Below are 17,606 nucleotides of genomic sequence, written 5' to 3'. Positions count from 1 at the left end.
GGGGTGTGACGTACGGCCACCACCACAAGGCTCTTTTATAGGAGTTAAGAATCATCAAAACACGGATTAATATAGTTTCCGTTCCAGTTTTAAAAAGCATTGAAACTAGTGTCATATGAAAGTTAATGATAATACAGGTGTTATTCTTTGCTAAGCAATTGTGACTCGATAACTTTATAATTCAATCAATATTTCTGCTACAGCCGCCTCGGCCATCTTCCTCAACGGTAGAATTATGTTCACAGGTTTCAGTAAGGTGTCGAAGTTGTCATCGGCAAGCCAATACGGTAGCTCATGAGATTGCTAAGAATGTTTTTAGTCTAAATTCGCTTGTGCTTGGGATGATGATTCCCCTAGCTTTTTATTGCCTTTGTTGGTGAACGATGTATGTCTTTTAAGTTCAATAAAGCTAGCCGGATGGTATCCCCAAAAAAGAAATCCAACTACATACATATATTAGAGCCAGCCATAAATCTGGAGAAACCATAGCATCATATTCTCAAGGTCAGTACTGTTTTGGATTAGTAGGATTTCTGCCTTCTGTTGGGAGCTTGAAAAAAGGTCCAGGTCAATGTTTTGGATTGTGCTTGAGGGGGATTAAAAAAAAACTACTCATTCCGTCAGGAAATAAGTGACGTGTATCTGACAGATAGAGTAGAAAATAAGTCGATGCATAAGGAGCACTTAACAAATCGCAGGAGTGTGCATCGATCTTTTAGAACCACCAACAATTTCCATTAATTGTTTAGATCGGGTTTGGCAGCGCCAGCTCTACATAAAGAGGTAGGCTTTGGTGATCAAATTCCATTAAGCATAAAGAACTACCTAGTGTACTTGGTCCTCTGGATCCCGTGTCAGCCGTGTGCCGAACTTTGGCAAGCAAGTTGTAAACCAAACACGCCCGGTGTTGGCTCGCTTTACTTAGGCCCTGCACACACGACAGTCCATCAATTTTTCGTGATACATATGTCGTGAAGAAGCCAGGTCCAGACGTCCAAGCCAGAACCGGTACTTGTGTATGTGAAGTAAGATACTAAATACATGGTGGTTGTGATAAAAACAGAGAGATCTCAAGCATTCATAGTCAGATTTTGGACCAAATTCTAAACAGAACACACTGCGAGATGTCTCAATTTGACCATGCTTCATAGTAAAATAAAAGGTTATCATTGACAGTATCAAACTAAAGTAATATAAAAATGTGCTTCTCAACAGATTTAATCATTTTCATTTAGCACCGTAGATGTTAAAGTTGGTCAAAATTTTAAAATCTAACAAAAAAATATGCGCCCTACATTTTAGAACGGAGGGAGCAGATAGCAAACAATACAATAAAGCATGGATCAACAAAAAATACAAGTAGTACCGTAGCACTTGTTTCTTTCCATTAATAAATCGCCAACATGTCCTGTCCTCCTCCTCCACAGTATAGGAGGCTATCGGGCTGGTCCGGCCTGGCTCAGGCGCGGCCCGGTGAAACCCGACAATAGAGGGGCCGTGCCGGCCCGAAATCGCAACCTCCAGGCCCATGCGCGGCACCGATCCCGACCCAGGCCCGTTAATGCCCGAAAAGGTGGGCTAAAATAGAAAATGCTGATGGGCTGGGCCATAATTGAGAAAGGTAATGGACCAAATGTGTAATCCTACAAAAAAGAAAGAAGTCCGTATTTCACCCCCAAATGTATCTCCGTAGCTGCATACCCCCCCCCCTAACTGGAAAATCGTATAATTTACACCCTGAAATCCCTAATACCAGATAAATCACACCCCTTAGCGGTTTTGGGGCTGACGTGGCACATTTAAGACGGTTTAGAGGCTAATTAGGATTGTTGACTCTTGTTTGACCGATGATGTGGCGTTGGATGACCGAAATGCCCGCCCGTTGCCCAACCCGGCATGGCCGTTGTCCCCTCCGTCCTCCCCTGCACTGCTCGTCATACCCCAGCCCCTCACCCTTATCTCCCTTGACGAGATCCCTGGACGAGTCCCCTCGTGCGTGCCAACACGAGGAGACAGATGACGGCGACGGTAGAGGGAATCCCGCGCTGGAGACTTCCAGCGACGGCGAGGTAGGAGCGGCGGCGGCGGTCGACGATGTGGGTATGGCTCGGGCTCAGGAAAGTCCATGCGAACGATGGATGTGCACTCGCTGCAGTGACGCGGTGCCCGTGGTACAGGCGTATGGGTCAGGGGAGCGCGGGAGCGGCTGGGGCGAGCGCGGCGGCTCTTGGCCGGAGGTGGGGAAGACAAGCGCGCGGCATAGGCTACGTGCGCGTGCGGGGCTGTGCGATGCGTCTACGGAGGCGGGATGGAGGGGCAGGACGCGCAGGGGCATTGCGAGGAGAGGCAGTCGCCGAGGATCTCGAGGGAGCTCGCCGGAGACGGGGGAGGTGGCCGTGTGCGGGAGGGTAGAGAAGAGAGAGCAGGAGAGGGGGGGGGGAATGAGAAGACAGAAGAGGGGCAGCGCCAAGGGGAGGAGATGCACTAGGGAGGGGACTCGTCCAGGGAGATAAGGGCGAGGGGCTGGGTAGGCGGAGCAGTGCAGGAGAGGACGGAGGAGACAACGGCCATGCCGGGTTGGCCGACGGGACGGGCAAGGACTGGGCACGGTGGAGAAGAACAGGGCATTTCGGTCATCCAACGCCACGTCATCGGTCAAACAAGAGTCAACAAACCTAATCAGTCTCTAAACCGCCTTAAATGTGCCACGTCAGCACCAAAATCGTTAAGGGATGTGATTTATCTGGTATTAGTGATTTCAGGATGTAAATTAAACGGTTTTCTAGTTCAGAGAGGTATGCGACTATAGAGATACATAAGGATACATCTGGAATGAAATATGGACTCCTTTCTTAAAAAAAGTTACATAAACGGACAGGGACTCGGGCCGGGCACAAACGGAAAAGCCGGGCCGATAGCCGGCTATACTCCACAGTGTCCGCACGCCGCTGAAACCCTTGTCCGAGATGAAGATGGGGGTTCGCGGTGTCGTCTTCTTCTCCTCTCCTGCGCATAAAAATCCCCATTTCGTCTCGTCTTCTTCCCGGCCACAGAAAAATCGAGGCTTCCTTGTGTCGTCAAGTACCAGCAGATCTCGTCGTCTTGTACAAGACTGAGATCTCCGTCCCCGTGTGTTGATTTGATTTTGCGGCAGACGAGTTGGTCGGTTGCCACACGATGCGTCGCAGCAGCAAGAGGAAGGCTGCCACGGCCATGCCGTCCTCTGCTTGCAACCCCGGAGGAAGGAAGAAGGCCGCTGTCTCCTCCGACGGCGGGTCGCTCCCGGACGAGATGGTATCGGAGGTGCTGCTGCGGCTCCCCGGCCAATCCATCCTCCGCTTCCGGCCGTCTGCCGCTCCTGGGCGGCACTCTTCTCCACCGACGTCTTCCGCAGCCTCCACATGGCGGATACCGCCAGCCCCAAGCTACTTTTCGTCTCACCCGCCACCACGGCAACGTCGTCGACCAAGGTGTACTCATGCTCCCCGTCAGAAGGCAAGGACGACGATGCTCTGCTCTTCGCCCTCGACTCTGCCTGCGGCAGCTCGATGCAGCTACTGACGCCAGCACCCTGCCATGGCCTCTCCCTCCTCTACGACGACGCCGCGCCGGCCTACTACATCTGCAACGCAGCCACACGGGCAGTCACACGCCTACCGCCTTTCCTCCATCGTGCCACGTATACTTGTGCTGGATTCGGATTCGACGCCCGGGCAAGGAAGTACAAGGTGGTGAGGCTGAGCAAGGGGACACGCCATGAGGTCGAGTCCGTAAGGTGTGAGGTGTACACGCATGGAGATGGAGGTGGTGATGGGGATTGCTGGAGGCCGCCTACCGGAGGAGTACCCCTTGGGTTGCGCAGGTTTGCACGTTCTGCTATTGCCAATGCAGCTTTGGACAATCTACCTCCTGTGTTTGCAAACGGATCCTTGCACTTGCTGGTCCAGCCTAATTCCTTCTTCACAAGGCCAAGAGCTGCCGTGATATCCTTTTCTCTGTCCGAGGAGACCTTCAGTTTTGTTGGACCACCACCCTTCTGGACGCCGGAGATGTACTCATCCACAGCTTTGTCGGCAAGAGAGACAGGGGAACGCCCCTCCATGCCTGGGACACTAGGAGAGCACCTAGTGCAGATGGATAACCAACTCTGTATGGTCCGAGACCTTCGATATAACCCTTCTGGTGGTTGCATTCTCGAGATATGGAAGTTGCTGGATTCTACCTCCTCTGCCTGGTCACTGAATCATCGCATTAATTTGTTTGGGCGTGTGGCAAGAGATTTATGTCGGACACAGGTTGTCAGAGTTATGGGTTCTACTGCCAATGCTGGCTCAAGGAAGAAGATGATCATCGCTACTAGCGAGCACAAAATTTCTGACAAGTTTCAGAAGAAGGTTTGCACCTATGACCTTGGGTCTCAGTCTCTAGAGACCATTCTTTCAATCACCGAGACACACACTTCACTTGAAACCATGATTCCTAGTTCAAGATTCGGTTTGTTTGAAGAGAGCCTTGCTCCGGTCTCAACAACTCCTCCCAGCTGAACAATACATGGTTGTATTGCAGAGGCTGCACCAGCTCCACGCGCTTACTCAGCGGCCGAGGAGATCCGACACCACCGAACCAACGGGTGTTGTCATCTCGTCGAGTATTGAACTTGTGGTCATCCTTTTACTTGAGTTGAAAACATGTGGAGTTATGTGTGCAAGAGAGCTGGCCTGATTGATGATTGTAGTGTTGCCTACCCCTGTAGATGTTTAGCATCCAGTGTCTTCTAGTTTATTTTATTTCAATCTTAGTGTCTTGTAATTCAGCTACAGCTAATTATATGCTCAATTTTGTTGGGAGTTGGTGATATTGGATTATTTGGTTTTGAGAACCACTCTCTTTTATTATTCCAAGAATGTTAGCTGGGCTTGGGAATTCATTTTAGTTCCTCTGGTTATTCTCTGTGCAGTGTTGTATTTTTTTCTTTTTTTGAATCCAATGTTGTGCTATTTTAGTAAAAAAAATTCCGTATCAGTATTTTGCTTATCTTGAACTTAGTGTTCACTTCTCATTGACACCTTTATTTCAAAGTTCCTTTTTAGCATAGAAGAATTCATACCACTATTGAGAGAGTGCATGATTGTGCTGAATCCATATGTACGGCAATTTTTGGTGGGGTGGATAACAGTCTTAGACAGTGTGCCTGATATTGACATGCTTGGTTTCCTTCCTGATTTTCTCGATGGTAATGCCTCTCTTATCCCCCAGTGTATTACCTGTATATGCAGTTATGCCAACCTTATGCTTGCTACCCCATGCAGGTTTATTTAATATGCTGAGTGATTCGAGTCATGAGATAAGCCAGCAAGCAGATGCAGCACGTTCTGAATTTTCTGCAGGAAATAAAAAATTCACCTGTAAGGCTATGCTCAGTAAAACTGCTTGTACATCTGTAATTCTGTACGTATCTGTTAGCAGTGTAACTGCAATAGATATCTTGCCATATGGACACTACCCTGTTCATTTTTTATGTGGTTATCTAACAATCAACGTATTGTTTTCATTTCCTTTTTCCTCTTCTAATGCTGACTACCCAACCTTAAATGAAAAGAATGTAGATGGTCGCATGGCCGAAATTCTTGTTCGGAGGGCAGGCTCGTCTGATGAATTCACTCGATTGACGTCATCACATGGGTAATTCTTGTTTTGCATCTTTTCTGCTATTCAGGAATTTATCAGCCTTAAGAAAATCTGCTTAAATACTTGTAGTACTGTCACATTTTGTCTGCTTGAAAGTGCAGATAAATGAGTTCGCGAAGCTTGGTGGGGAACAACTCGTCCCTTACTATGCATATATCCTCGGTACTATCTTACCATGCATCTCTGACGAAGAGGAGAAAAAATCGATTGGTACCTCCTCCTTTTTGTTTGTGTTCCGATTATTGTTGTGATGTAAACTGTGTGCTATCTTATCATTAGATTCTGTCTTTTCATGTTATTTCCAGTTGAAAACTCACTTTGTCCTGCTCCTAGACTCAACTAAGCTTGCTAAGGCTGCTTAGATTTAGAGTTATGTAATGCTTTTACCTCAGCTATATTCTTATTCTAACTTCATCACCAGATAAGGATATGTGCTTAACAAAAGAAGCCCTTGTACGTGTTTGGTTCTACCGATTGTACTTGCTCAAATTCGCATACGTTCTTTTCAGATTTTACTGGATCAAGAAATTATGAAATCATTTCTGCTGCCAATACATATGCACTGGTCTATATCTGCGGGCTGTGTTCTAAACAGTTAACCTTTTAGGCTATCTATATCTGTTGTAACAGTTGACTGTCGAAGGGAGTTCATGTTTCTTTGATGTGCAAATGACACTTTAGTTAAGCCATTTCTTTACCTTTTTTTAAGTTAAGCCCTTTCGTTGCTTGAATATACCGTCAATCATTTTCCAAGATAAATGACTCAATTTCAACTCTGTGTCTGAAACAAAATCTAATAGGGTTGCACAAAAAATCAGGAAACATGAGAAATAAAAGGAGGTTATGTAAACATCATGCTCATTTAAACTCAAAGGGAGGTGCAAAAATTCCATCAAGGTGCACCATCAATCTCATCAGTCACATGCGGTCTGCTTAATTAGCTCCTGAAATTGCTTATCATCATAATCTTGAAGATACAATCATACAACTTTGAATTTACCTAGCTGATCCAAGTTATCTCACTTGATTATTTTGTTGCAGGAATGCAAGTTCTTGGATGAAAGTTGTTCCCCCAAATTCACACTAATTGTTGCTCAGTAAAGCACCACACAAAGTTATTCATTCCTGGATCACCAGATAATGTCCCTCCCGGTAACATATTGTACTCATCGTGGTAATCAATCCCATAATACGAGTGTTGCAATCCTTCGGGCACTGTTGTTGATAACGTAGTTTGCCATCCAAAGAACTATTGTTTCTACATGTGCACGCATGCAGGAATCATAGTAAGTATTTCTCCCTTTGGTACATCATGCATTCGTACAATTTCATGCCAGTTATCATTGTCATTATGCATTGTTTAATGTTTGCCATAATGCTGTTCTATTTGTTACCTATGCCATTTCATACCAGTTACTCGCAAAAAGATAGTGTGTTAACCATTTCCAGAAAGTTAGTGTTCTCAAGCTCTTTTGTGTCAAATAAACTCATCAGATTGGTGTATCGTATCCCCAATTGCTCTTCTAGCCTTCTAGGTTGTCTTAAATTAACCCACTATGTTCAGCTGACTATAGGAACATTGTCGCCATTCTGATGTCATTGTTCCTAGAGTCCTGTACTGTTATTAAGCATACTTCTCTCAAATGGCTCTTCTACGGTCATACATAGCATGTTTGCGTATTTAAGCAAAACAATTGTTTCCATTTGTTCCACTGCTTGTCACATTATGCTCATCACGTGCAAAGCCTGCTCCTGCTTTTTTCACTGATAAGCCAAATTCGCACACCGCTTCAGATACTATGGCTTGGTCCTCGAGGAAGTGTTAACAAGGTCCTGCCTTCTCATGTCTGTTAGTGATATGGTTCAGAATACCGATGCTGTGTGCAGGATGTTAGTGATACAGACCGATTTACGTTTGGCTTGAATTTACAGACCGATTTACAGTTTTGCGCGGTCTCGTGTGGAACAGATTCCGCAAAACCTGGCCCGTATAAGGTTTTCAGGCCGAGTATGGTATATGTTCCGCCCACATCAAAACGGCACCCAAAAAAAATAATACTGCAAACACGTCTTTACAGATCGAGATATAAAGGATCCGCATTCTCGCTTTCAAGCCCTTTATCATCTAGATAATGTTGTTTTCTTTCGGACCGAAGGTAAAAAAAAAGAGACATTAGGCTACTACTTCCTCCGTGTCGAAATATTACATGTATCTAGACGCTTTTTAAAAATAGATACATCCATGTTTGGGCAAATTTGAGTCAAGAATTTAGAATCAGCGGGAGTAACTTTTAAGGAAAACGTTTAAATTTCATCCGAGGTTCGTACGAGAGCCATTGAATTATTATCTCGTGGATTCCCGTCGTCCGTCTCAAATCGTAAAGCGCAAATCAAATTAGATGGAGAACAATCGACCAATCTCTCATAACTTAAAATCTAAGTGACTTAGAAATATCAATACCGGTAGAGAGAGAGAAGGAAAAAACACAACGCCCATGACTCCGACGGCCGGTGGATCGCTGATCATCACTTGGGGGGCCGGCGGCTGCTGATACGAGCAAGCAGGTTGGCTTGCAAGGCGGCCAAGTCCGCCTCCCAGGCGTCCAAGACGCGGCCATGCGCCGCCTGCTCGGTCTCGATCTCCTCCGCGACCGCGACGACCATCTCCGCCGTTGCTAGCCGCTCCCGGTTCCTCGCCACGGCTTCCTGGATCGCGTCCATGCGAGCTTCCGCGCTGGCCAGCTGAACTCGCACCATCTGCAGGTACTCGTCGTCGCCGTCGCCGTCCTTCGCCGCCATGGTTGCTTGATCGTATGTCGAGACTAGAGACTACAGGGCAGGGTATTTGTAGGCGCGGCGGAGAAGTTGGGAGTTGGAGGAGGACTCTGGCTGAATCCGCGTAGAGATTGGATTGGATTGCATTACCAAGGAAAGGAAGCAGACTACATGTTGCTTGCTTGCTTGTTTGTTCGTTTAACTGGGACTAGAGTGTGTAGCAGCTGCTAGTACAGTAACAAACGAACAAATGTACTGATAGTACAAGTCTGCAATGCAAAGCAAAAGAAATCTACTGACGAAACTCTGAAGAATGATCGAGGGTCCTTCTTTAGCGACAGAAGCCATGTCGAGCTTTCTGTAATTAATGTGGATGGAAATGTTTTGCTGAAAAATCGAGGTTAATACCAGGTGTTAATTAGATCAGTTTAGCTAGCCTTCTTCCTTTTCCTCTCCACCAATGTGCTCTCCTTCTCATTCCTTCTCTTTAATTTATCCTCGCTCTTTTGCTCGCCTCCATCTTTCCCAATGGAGCATTCAGTCCTTAGACTACTTACTATACGAAACGAAAGTTTGGTCGGCAGATTATTTCCCGTACTGTACTTGTACATGGTGCAAAACACTTGTACTAGCATTCTAACAAATTAATTCATGCCGAAAGCCAGGCCCCTCTTGACTCTGATACCATGAAAAGCTTCATGCGCTAACCAACACAACCAAGAGACCCAACCAGACAGTCCACTTATACTTCAACACATACAACCCCGAATGCATTCCTGAAAACATACTATATGTAAAAACTTACAACACACCAAATTTCCTTGAAAAGGGAGAACAAACATAATTGTTTTTTTTAATACAGTAGTCCGTATATTTTTCGGATAAAATTCATTGTTAACACATACTTGTCTCTCTGATTCATAATAAGTGTGGCTGATTAGTTGATTTGTAAAACTAAATTACCGACACTTCATTACGGATCGGATTCGGATGAGTACTACTCTGTATATTATCATGGAGAGTAAGTTTTCTGTGCAAAGGGTGCAAAAGATAAGGTACACATCAAATTCGCTGAGAGTCCATGACATGTGGGCCCTGTGGGTTTAGACCCGACCTTTTTTTACATGTGTCTTACATGTAATCCCGTAAATCGAGTTAACACCTGTATTCGTTGGAAAAAAAAAGGCGTACACAGAATTCTCTAGAAGCCACTGACATGCGGGCCCCGCGGGCAGGCCAAGCTGGCTCCCACAGTTTTTACATTACGTCCTGTCCGGAACGCCACGCGACCCACGCACGCCGTCTCTCGCTCGCCTCTTCTTCACAGGGGAAACTCAAACTGAACCGGAGAGCGGCGGCGGCGGGCACTGGCGGCGGAAGATGGCGGGCGGCGACAGGGAGAGGGACGCGGACGAGGAGACGAGGAACCAGATGATGCAGAACCTCTTCGGCGACCAGTCGGAGGACGAGGAGGAGGAGGAGGAGGACGAGGCCGTGGAGGTCGTCGACGAGGACGACCACCCGCGGCAGCAGCGGCGGCAGGAGCTGGACCAAGAGGAAGACTACGAGGAGGAAGGCGACGACGGGCGCGGCGGCCCTGCCCAAGACGCCTACCACTCGGTAACCCAAATCCCTTGCCGTGTTTCGTCTCCCCTGTTCCGCTCCCCCGTGTCCTGGGCTAGGGCTTAGGGGCTTAGGTTTTCTTTGGAGGGGGCGGAGTTGTCGGTTGGAAGCCAAGCGATTGGGGGCCGTAATTGCTTGGAGAAATTATGCGGATTTGGGTTCCGCTTGTCCCAGCAAATCTAAGTGAAGCCAAAAGATTCGAATTTTACATCTAAAATCTGTGTATATCTGCGGTGTAGCAAGTGATCTGGAACAAGGAGGGACCTCTCTTACTTTCAGAATTGAGCTGTTTTTTAGATGTAAAACTGAACTGTTCGTTTTAGATATATATAAAACTTGAACTGTTGATCTTCCTAAAGAGCTGTAGGTGGGGTCTTGTAGGTTCTACCTATGACCTAATTCTTTGCCGGCATAAGTAAATCTATCTGATTTGGTATCTGCTTGCTGTTGTGTTTGTGCAGGAAGAAGTGGAAGGCGAGGCAGAGAATGGAGGGGAAGGCGAAGCGGAAGGAGAAGGTGAGAGTGAGGGGCAAGTTGGGATGGAGGAGGAAAGTGAAACTGAAGCTCATCCTGCTGATCTTGATCAAGGGGAGAGTGACGCGGAAAGAGTTCAGAGCTCACCGGAAAGAGATCTTAGTGATCAGGTGGTGCAGACTGATCCAAGAGTGGATAGTGAAGACGAAGGCTACGGGCAGAGGGCGGTTGCTAGCAGAAGAAGAAGGGGAGTTGCTGCCTCTGACTCCGAGGGGTCTGAAGATAATTACTATGCTGGTCAAGCTCCTGAAGATGAGGAAGCTCAAACAAGGAAGCCAATGTAAGGAAACAAAAACCAGACTTGTCAATTGCATGATTGCTAGACCTGGCATTCCCAAGTTATAGGTTCAATGGTCGATTAAATGTTTCATTTATATTCTGCTTATGGCTTAAGAGTTCTTCACTGTGTCGATCCTCCCTAACAGCGTAGTGACTCGTTATCACAAATCTCATTATGCAGCTCACCAATGGAGGAAGAAAGAGATCATGAAGTTGTTCGCGATGTGTTTGGTGATAGTGATGAAGAAGATGAACCTGCTCCTTATCGTGCCCCAGATGAAATAGATGAAGATTCACATGTAAGGCTCAATTTTCAACTTCTTGTTTTTTACTCCCTCCGATCCATAACAAGTGTCTCAAGTCTAGTGCAACTTTGTACTAAGTTAGTACAAAATTTGAGACACTTATTATGGATCGGAGGGAGTAATCCATTCTAGGTAAATTTTGGAATGCCAAAACTCCAGGAGAGATTTTAATCCGATTTACAAGTCATACCAGAACTTTCTGAAGTTAGCTTAGACAGTAATGGTTAGTTACTTGCTGGTAGATGTTAACACTCGATGATAATAGTAACACCAGTATTTGTTAGTTTGACTGTTTTTTTTCTGACACAGAACAACAGGAAATATTGTGGCCTTTTATCTCACTTTACCTTTGGATCTGCTATTTCTTGCTTCCCTGCATATATCTTAGCTTTATTAGGTACTCCCTCCGATCCATAAAAAGTGTCGTCCATTTAGTACAAAATTTGTACTAACTTAGTACAAAATTGGCAACATTTTTATGGATCGGAGGGAGTAGTCATGTGACCATGTTAAATTTTCAGTTTCTTGTATGTGTTCTGTATGAATATAGACCTGTGCTTCCAATCAGGTCCCATGAATTTTCATCTATTGTCAATTATCTTGTTTTGTAATTACAGCCTTTTCAGTGACCTATGCAAACAATAAATTCCCCGCATTCTCTCCTTTTGTAGAGATCTCCTATGGAAGATGAAGGGCAATATGAGAAAGATTTGCAGCCAGAGGATGTCGTGGCTGATGAAGAGATGCGATATGAGTCAGATGACAACCGTGAACTGAAAATAAAAGAGAAACCAGTTGGTCCACCATTGCATTTGCATGTTCCACTTCAGAAGCCACCAGCTCGACCTGAAAGAGTGAGTTGTCTACACATTTAAACCAAACCTTTCAGTCTTTGACCATGCACCAATTGCTCATTGTTGTCTTCTCTGTGGTACGATTGAATATTTGTGTACACGATTTATCATTTGATTGCCGATTACTGCTTGAAATCTTTACACAGCAGTTTCTCGGAGCAAGTCTAGTAGAAACATTGTTTTGTTTATATAAGGCTGTTCTACTAAGCTCAGGTATTCAAGTGGGGTTGTGTTACCTAATGATTTATTATCTTGTAGATGAATGTGATCAAGGTGTCAAACATTATGGGGATTGACCCAAGGCCTTTTGATCCCAAAACATATGTGGAAGAAGATGTCTATGTTACAGATGAAACTGGGACCAAGAAAAAGATACGACTGGAGGACAATATTGTGCGGTGGAGAACTGTTAAGAAGGCTGATGGCAGTACATCTGTAAGTGGAATTTTCTTCATGTAGCATTATGAAATCCATTGGAGTTACACTTGATTATGCACATACGTTACATAACCATCTCCAGAACATTATTTCTGGTTTCTTAGGATATCTAGGTTCTGATCTCACTAGCTACCAATGATGCTTCCGTTGAATCTCTTATGTGCTTTCAATTTTGACAATGTTATGTTTTCCTTATAATTTTATTTTCCTTTTTGATCGGGAGCGGGTTTGGGTTTTGGCTGGGGCACTCGTTGTGCTGGAAGCACAATTTCAAGGCTCACCTTCAAGCTGTGTTTTATGCATAACATAGGAAGCTTATCAAAACTTCTCTTTTCTATCTTTGCCTTAAGTAGCTTATGAAGGTTGTTACTGGTGGTTGGTGCACACGTGATATATTTTCTGCCACGATGTTTTATTATTGTGTTACTGAGGTTGTTTTCTCCGCCAATTATTGAAGCTTTGCGCATTGATTTGTTGCAGATTGAAAGTAATGCCCGCTTTGTCAAATGGAAAGATGGAACCATGCAGCTGCTAATTGGCAATGAAGTTCTTGACATATCTGTGAATGAAGCGAATCATGATCAGTCCCATCTGTTTCTGCGGAGTGGGAAGGTGAAACTTTTTCTTGTCTGTCCCTAAAAACTAAAAAGTTTCTTCTCTGCATTTTGACAGTGTTTCATAATGCACTCTCTGTTTATTCATATTCTCACCATTATTCACAACTAGCTTCATAACCTGATTAATTTGAATTATAATGCAGGGAGTTCTACAATCACAAGGAAGGCTTTTACAGAAAATGAGATTTATGCCATCATCGTTGTCATCAAAGTCGCATCGTTTATTAACTGCTCTTGTTGATTCTCAGAATAAGAAAACAGTTAAGATGCAAAAATGGTTTGATGCTAAGGATCCTGAAAGAGCGAAGCAGGAAAAAGAAAGGGTAAACGAAACTTCAATATTTAGTCCACTGGGTGTATATGCAAAACTCATCGGCTTTGTGCACAATCGGTGTTTGTCTGAGCTAAGGCTACTAGGTTAGATATAATAGCAGCTGTGCCGTGTTACGCGTCCGCTTTCCGCTTATTTATCTTGGGGATAGCCATACGACTTGACTTGCTCTATATGTCTATATTCTTTTCCTATGATACTGCAAGGACCACTTCCTAGTAGGGTCTGCAATATTAGATGCAGATGCTACGATGTCAGCTATAAACCTCATGTGGACCAATTTTTTTTACCATATTGAGCCTACAAAGAAAGATTTCCCCATTAGCATAGAGAAAAAAAGAAAGAATGTGTTCCTGTTTCACCACTTCACCAGAAAATAAAACAAGATCTAATTGAGCCCTTCATTCCACCGCTCATCTAACGGAAGCTTCCCATCCTCTCTCTGCTGGATATTGAACATCCTGCTTTCCCTCGCTGCTGGATCACTAACGGGGGTGTGTGCCACCGCCGAGTTCCCTCCCGGTTGGACAGGGAGGCTGACAGAGGTGAGGGTGTGAGGGGGATGGAGTCTGGAGATACATCCTGTTTGACGTCTCAGCACATTTGAACGAGTCCCACAATTTCATTGCTTTCGCCTGCCCTTTTGTTTCACCGTGAGGGTAAATTCCAGGATCATAGTTTATGTTGTCACCTCTGACAGATGACCATTTGACACGCAATGCTCTTGCTTTCAAACATGCACAGAAATATTTCTGTCAAATACTCTTATTCGTGCAGATTCATTTTAAACTGTTGGAGCACATGAAGAAATTGGATGATTGAGGTTTACACCTAAGTCATCTGCTTTATTTTAGTCCGAAGCTCTGCCATAATGCCATTGCTTATAATGCAGAAGTCGACTCTAATAAACCTGTTGCCTTCTAGATATTGAGCTTAACTACTTCTGAAGTTCAATTCGTGTTTTCTTGCTCCATCCATATAGTTTTGGCCTAACTAGTCTAAGGGTCTAGAAGTTATTTTAGTCATGATTTGTTTTGTATTCTGATGATTGTGATGTGTAGTGTTTGTGCGCACTCCAGCTAACAGTCCAAACATTCAAGTGAAGTTGCAAGGTGCACCGATAATATGTTTGTGTATCCCTTGGCAAAAGAATATAAATTCTGTTTCTTGCTAATTTGTTTTTCCCTCTCGGTTGGGCGTCCATTCGTGTATCAACAAATTTGGAGGAGTCCGGTGATTTTGTTGCAATTTATGAAGGCATGCCAGTAATATGTTTGCATGTGGCATGTTAATCATGTTTCTTGCTGATCTGTTTTCCTTTTTGTTCAAAACTGATTTGTGTGTATTTTCAGCAAAGTTTGTTCTTTTTCACTGACATAGTAATTACACAGGCTGAGGGCCAAAGTATTCGAGCCCATTCAATTCTTCAACGCAAGCGAGAAAAGGTGAACCGCAAATACACACAACCTGCCAGACAAAGGCGTCAGCTTTCTCCAGGGTTTTTGGAAGATGCGTTAGATGAGGTGGGTTTCTTGTCGTTTCTCTGCTGTTAATATTGATAATAAATGATATTTATTATAGTCACAATTTCTTCAAGTAAATGCCATTCGAACATTCACCAATCGCGCAGATCGAACCGTATGTTTCTCTTATACTTTAAATAATACGTGTAGAGTGCACTTGTCAATCCTTTCTCTCAGTTGGTCTTAAATGATGCAGAGATTGGGTCATAATATTAGCAGTTTATTTCTGTTTGAGATTCGTTTCATGTTTTGCTAGCTTCCAACTCTTTGGGGGAGCCATCTTAAGTGTACATGCTCAGTAGTATTTTATAGAGACTTGGAGCATATGAAGTGCTGTGTTTGTTTACAAGTTAACAGAATAAGTTTTGCTTGGATTGAGCATGACAATAAACGCGGTCATATTTACGAGCTCTGGGAGACTGGGATACACCTGCATGTGTTGGAAGATGAATGCTATTGATCTTTATTCTGTACCTCTCTGTTACTAGCCCTGCTGTTTCGGGGCGGGGCCATATGCGGCAGGAGTTCATTGAACGTATATTCATTTTTGGCAGGATGAGGAGACTGACGGCCACTACAGTGCTCGGCGAATGACGTCCCGTGGTCGTTTCGAGGATGATCTGGAGGCTGAAGCCCTTGCGGAGAGGCGAATCATTAATGCAAAGAAGGTAGAGCAACTGAACAAAAAACAGCTTCTTGTCTAAACCAATCTATTACTCCTAATGCTTACGCATATATCTTGTGCACGCTTTTCAGTCGAGTTTGAGCAGAGGCGCTCCTCGCAGACCATCCTTCCCTCCTTCTCGTGCACCAAGACGCCAGGAATACTCTGAGAGTGAAAGGGAGGAGGAGTCAGAGTACGAAACCGAAGGCGAGGACATTGAGCACTCGCCAACTGGTGCAAGGGAAGATGAGCTGGATGAGGAGGACGAATACGAGGAAGACCTGGAAGTGGAAGAGGCGGCTATGTCAGACGATGAAATTCAGGTAAAGATCTCATTGCCTCAAAAACTCCCAATTTCCCTTCTCCAGAGTAAGTGAAGCTAAGCTAAGCAGCGTAGCAGCTGTGAGAATGAGATGCTGAACAAATCCAACTGTGCTGTAATAATAACTGCAACAAATAAAACTGGAACTGGTGGTGCTTGTGCAGGAACCAAAGAAGAAGAGGGACTCAGTCGCCAGCGGGAGCCAGAGGCGCGGCAGGGAGGTGGACTCCGACGACGATGACTCGCCGCCGAGGAAACAGCAGGCCGTCCACCGCCGGAAGGCCGTCGTCTTCGATAGCAGCGACGACGAGTGATCGTTGATGAAGGGGGAAAGGAAGGAACTTGCAAAAGTGCATTGGTCTCTGCCTGCCTGCCAGAGTGTCGTTAAACTAAACATTGGATGGGTTTATTGTTTGTTCTTTCAGACGATATAAAGATGTTCTTTGTTATCGGTTGTATTGTTATGTTATATGTGGTAATAACAATTGGACAAAAAAAGACCGTGTTTAGGTTCTTACAGAGTAATTATTCGGTATGCCTTTTCCCTTCTTTTTTTCCCATTGCTTGAAACATTTGAAATTCTCTCGTTCATCACAAGTCTAAGCTCAGTCTTGGATAGAGTGAGATCAAGATGAATCGCTCAAGTAATTAACCTAAAACTGAACACGAGTAGGTTTCCATAGAGTGACACTGTTGTCTTCTGAAGGTAATGTCAGTTGCAACGTCGATTCAAACATTGAGAAAAAGAAAAACAGATTTCTGCAACGAACAGATAAAATTTATTTTATTTTGGTTGCGAGCAAATAAATCATCGCAACTAATTATGATCAAAGTGTCTCCCTCTGGCACAAACTAAATTTCTCCAAACTAATCATCATACAAACAAGAAAAAAGAAGGAAGACTCGTATAGAGAAATTTCAGCTAAAATTCTCCAAGACCCACAAAGGATGCTTCTTCGCAGGAAAGAAAGAGACTGGCCGTAGAGTGTGTGTTCCCTTTCATCGAGAAGAAAAAGACCGACGACAACTTGGTCAAAATCACCACGCCGACGACCGGATCACCATCGTCTCATCTCGTCTTCCACTGCAGTCAGTAGCCCCGTGTCCCACCAGCACGAATCTCCAGGCGGCGGGTTCAACGGTCCGGATTGTTTGCACTCGACTGGGCGTCACGTCAACGGAGCGCACTCGAACCACAGCGCCACAGCGGTGGCGGTCTTCTCGGTGATTTCCTATGCGACATGCCCCGGTATGACCATACCATGGTGACGCACGCCCAATGCCATGTGGAACCTCGACCGCTTTGGACATCCAGAGAACCACGCTTGTCATGTCATCCCGCGGTTTAGCGCCGCTTATCTTCTACTGGTGTGGTGGGGCCTACAGGACAGCATGATAAGGAAGGAAAGGGGTCAAACCAAGAGAAGACTTTCCATGAGGTTCACCTGTCAACAGGGGGTTTTTATTAGAAAGTGTCCAAAAAACGATGACAAATAACGGATAGATGGATCATCGTCCTCCTCCCCTTTTGTCCGGCCCTCTCTGCTAATTCTTTTTTATTTAGCTTTTCTCTTCCAAAAGTGTCCAAAAAACACTGAAAAATAATGGATAGATGGATCACCGTCCTCCTCCCATTTTGTCCCTCTCTGCTAA

The 17,606-nt window shown here is 44.8% G+C and overlaps 1 protein-coding gene and 1 non-coding gene across 2 annotated transcripts; both read left to right on the top strand.

The window, feature by feature from the left end:
- Positions 1-2,914: 2,914 nt before the first annotated feature.
- On the top strand, positions 2,915-4,925 carry LOC100828957. Its single transcript, XR_002961944.1, has 2 exons — positions 2,915-4,394; positions 4,567-4,925. It is a non-coding gene; the product is annotated as an F-box protein At1g11270 (transcript).
- Positions 4,926-9,747: 4,822 nt separating this feature from the next.
- LOC100820835 (protein LEO1 homolog) lies at positions 9,748-16,488 on the top strand. Its single transcript, XM_003557641.4, has 11 exons — positions 9,748-10,083; positions 10,548-10,900; positions 11,081-11,198; positions 11,876-12,058; positions 12,317-12,493; positions 12,977-13,108; positions 13,257-13,436; positions 14,836-14,967; positions 15,522-15,635; positions 15,724-15,954; positions 16,118-16,488. Exons 1-11 carry the CDS (start codon positions 9,844-9,846, stop codon positions 16,265-16,267), a joined length of 2,010 nt encoding a protein of 669 aa, XP_003557689.1. The 5' UTR covers positions 9,748-9,843; the 3' UTR covers positions 16,268-16,488.
- The last annotated feature ends 1,118 nt before the right edge of the window (positions 16,489-17,606 follow it).

The sequence above is a fragment of the Brachypodium distachyon genome, chromosome 1, assembly GCF_000005505.3.
Source record: "Brachypodium distachyon strain Bd21 chromosome 1, Brachypodium_distachyon_v3.0, whole genome shotgun sequence".
NCBI classification, from domain to species: Eukaryota; Viridiplantae; Streptophyta; class Magnoliopsida; order Poales; family Poaceae; genus Brachypodium; species Brachypodium distachyon.
The sequence above is the reverse complement of the archived record's forward strand: the minus strand, read 5'-3'. Positions and strand labels throughout refer to the sequence as shown.

What these genes read in the sequence shown, in the direction of transcription:
- LOC100820835 (XM_003557641.4), top strand. Translation starts at nt 9,844, where the DNA reads ATGGCGGGCGGCGACAGGGAGAGGGACGCGGACGAGGAGACGAGGAAC. An exon ending in CGAAGCAGGAAAAAGAAAGG is followed by an intron (nt 13,437 to 14,835) that starts GTAAACGAAACT and finishes GTAATTACACAG; the next exon opens with GCTGAGGGCCAAAGTATTCG. An exon ending in TGTCAGACGATGAAATTCAG is followed by an intron (nt 15,955 to 16,117) that starts GTAAAGATCTCA and finishes GTGCTTGTGCAG; the next exon opens with GAACCAAAGAAGAAGAGGGA.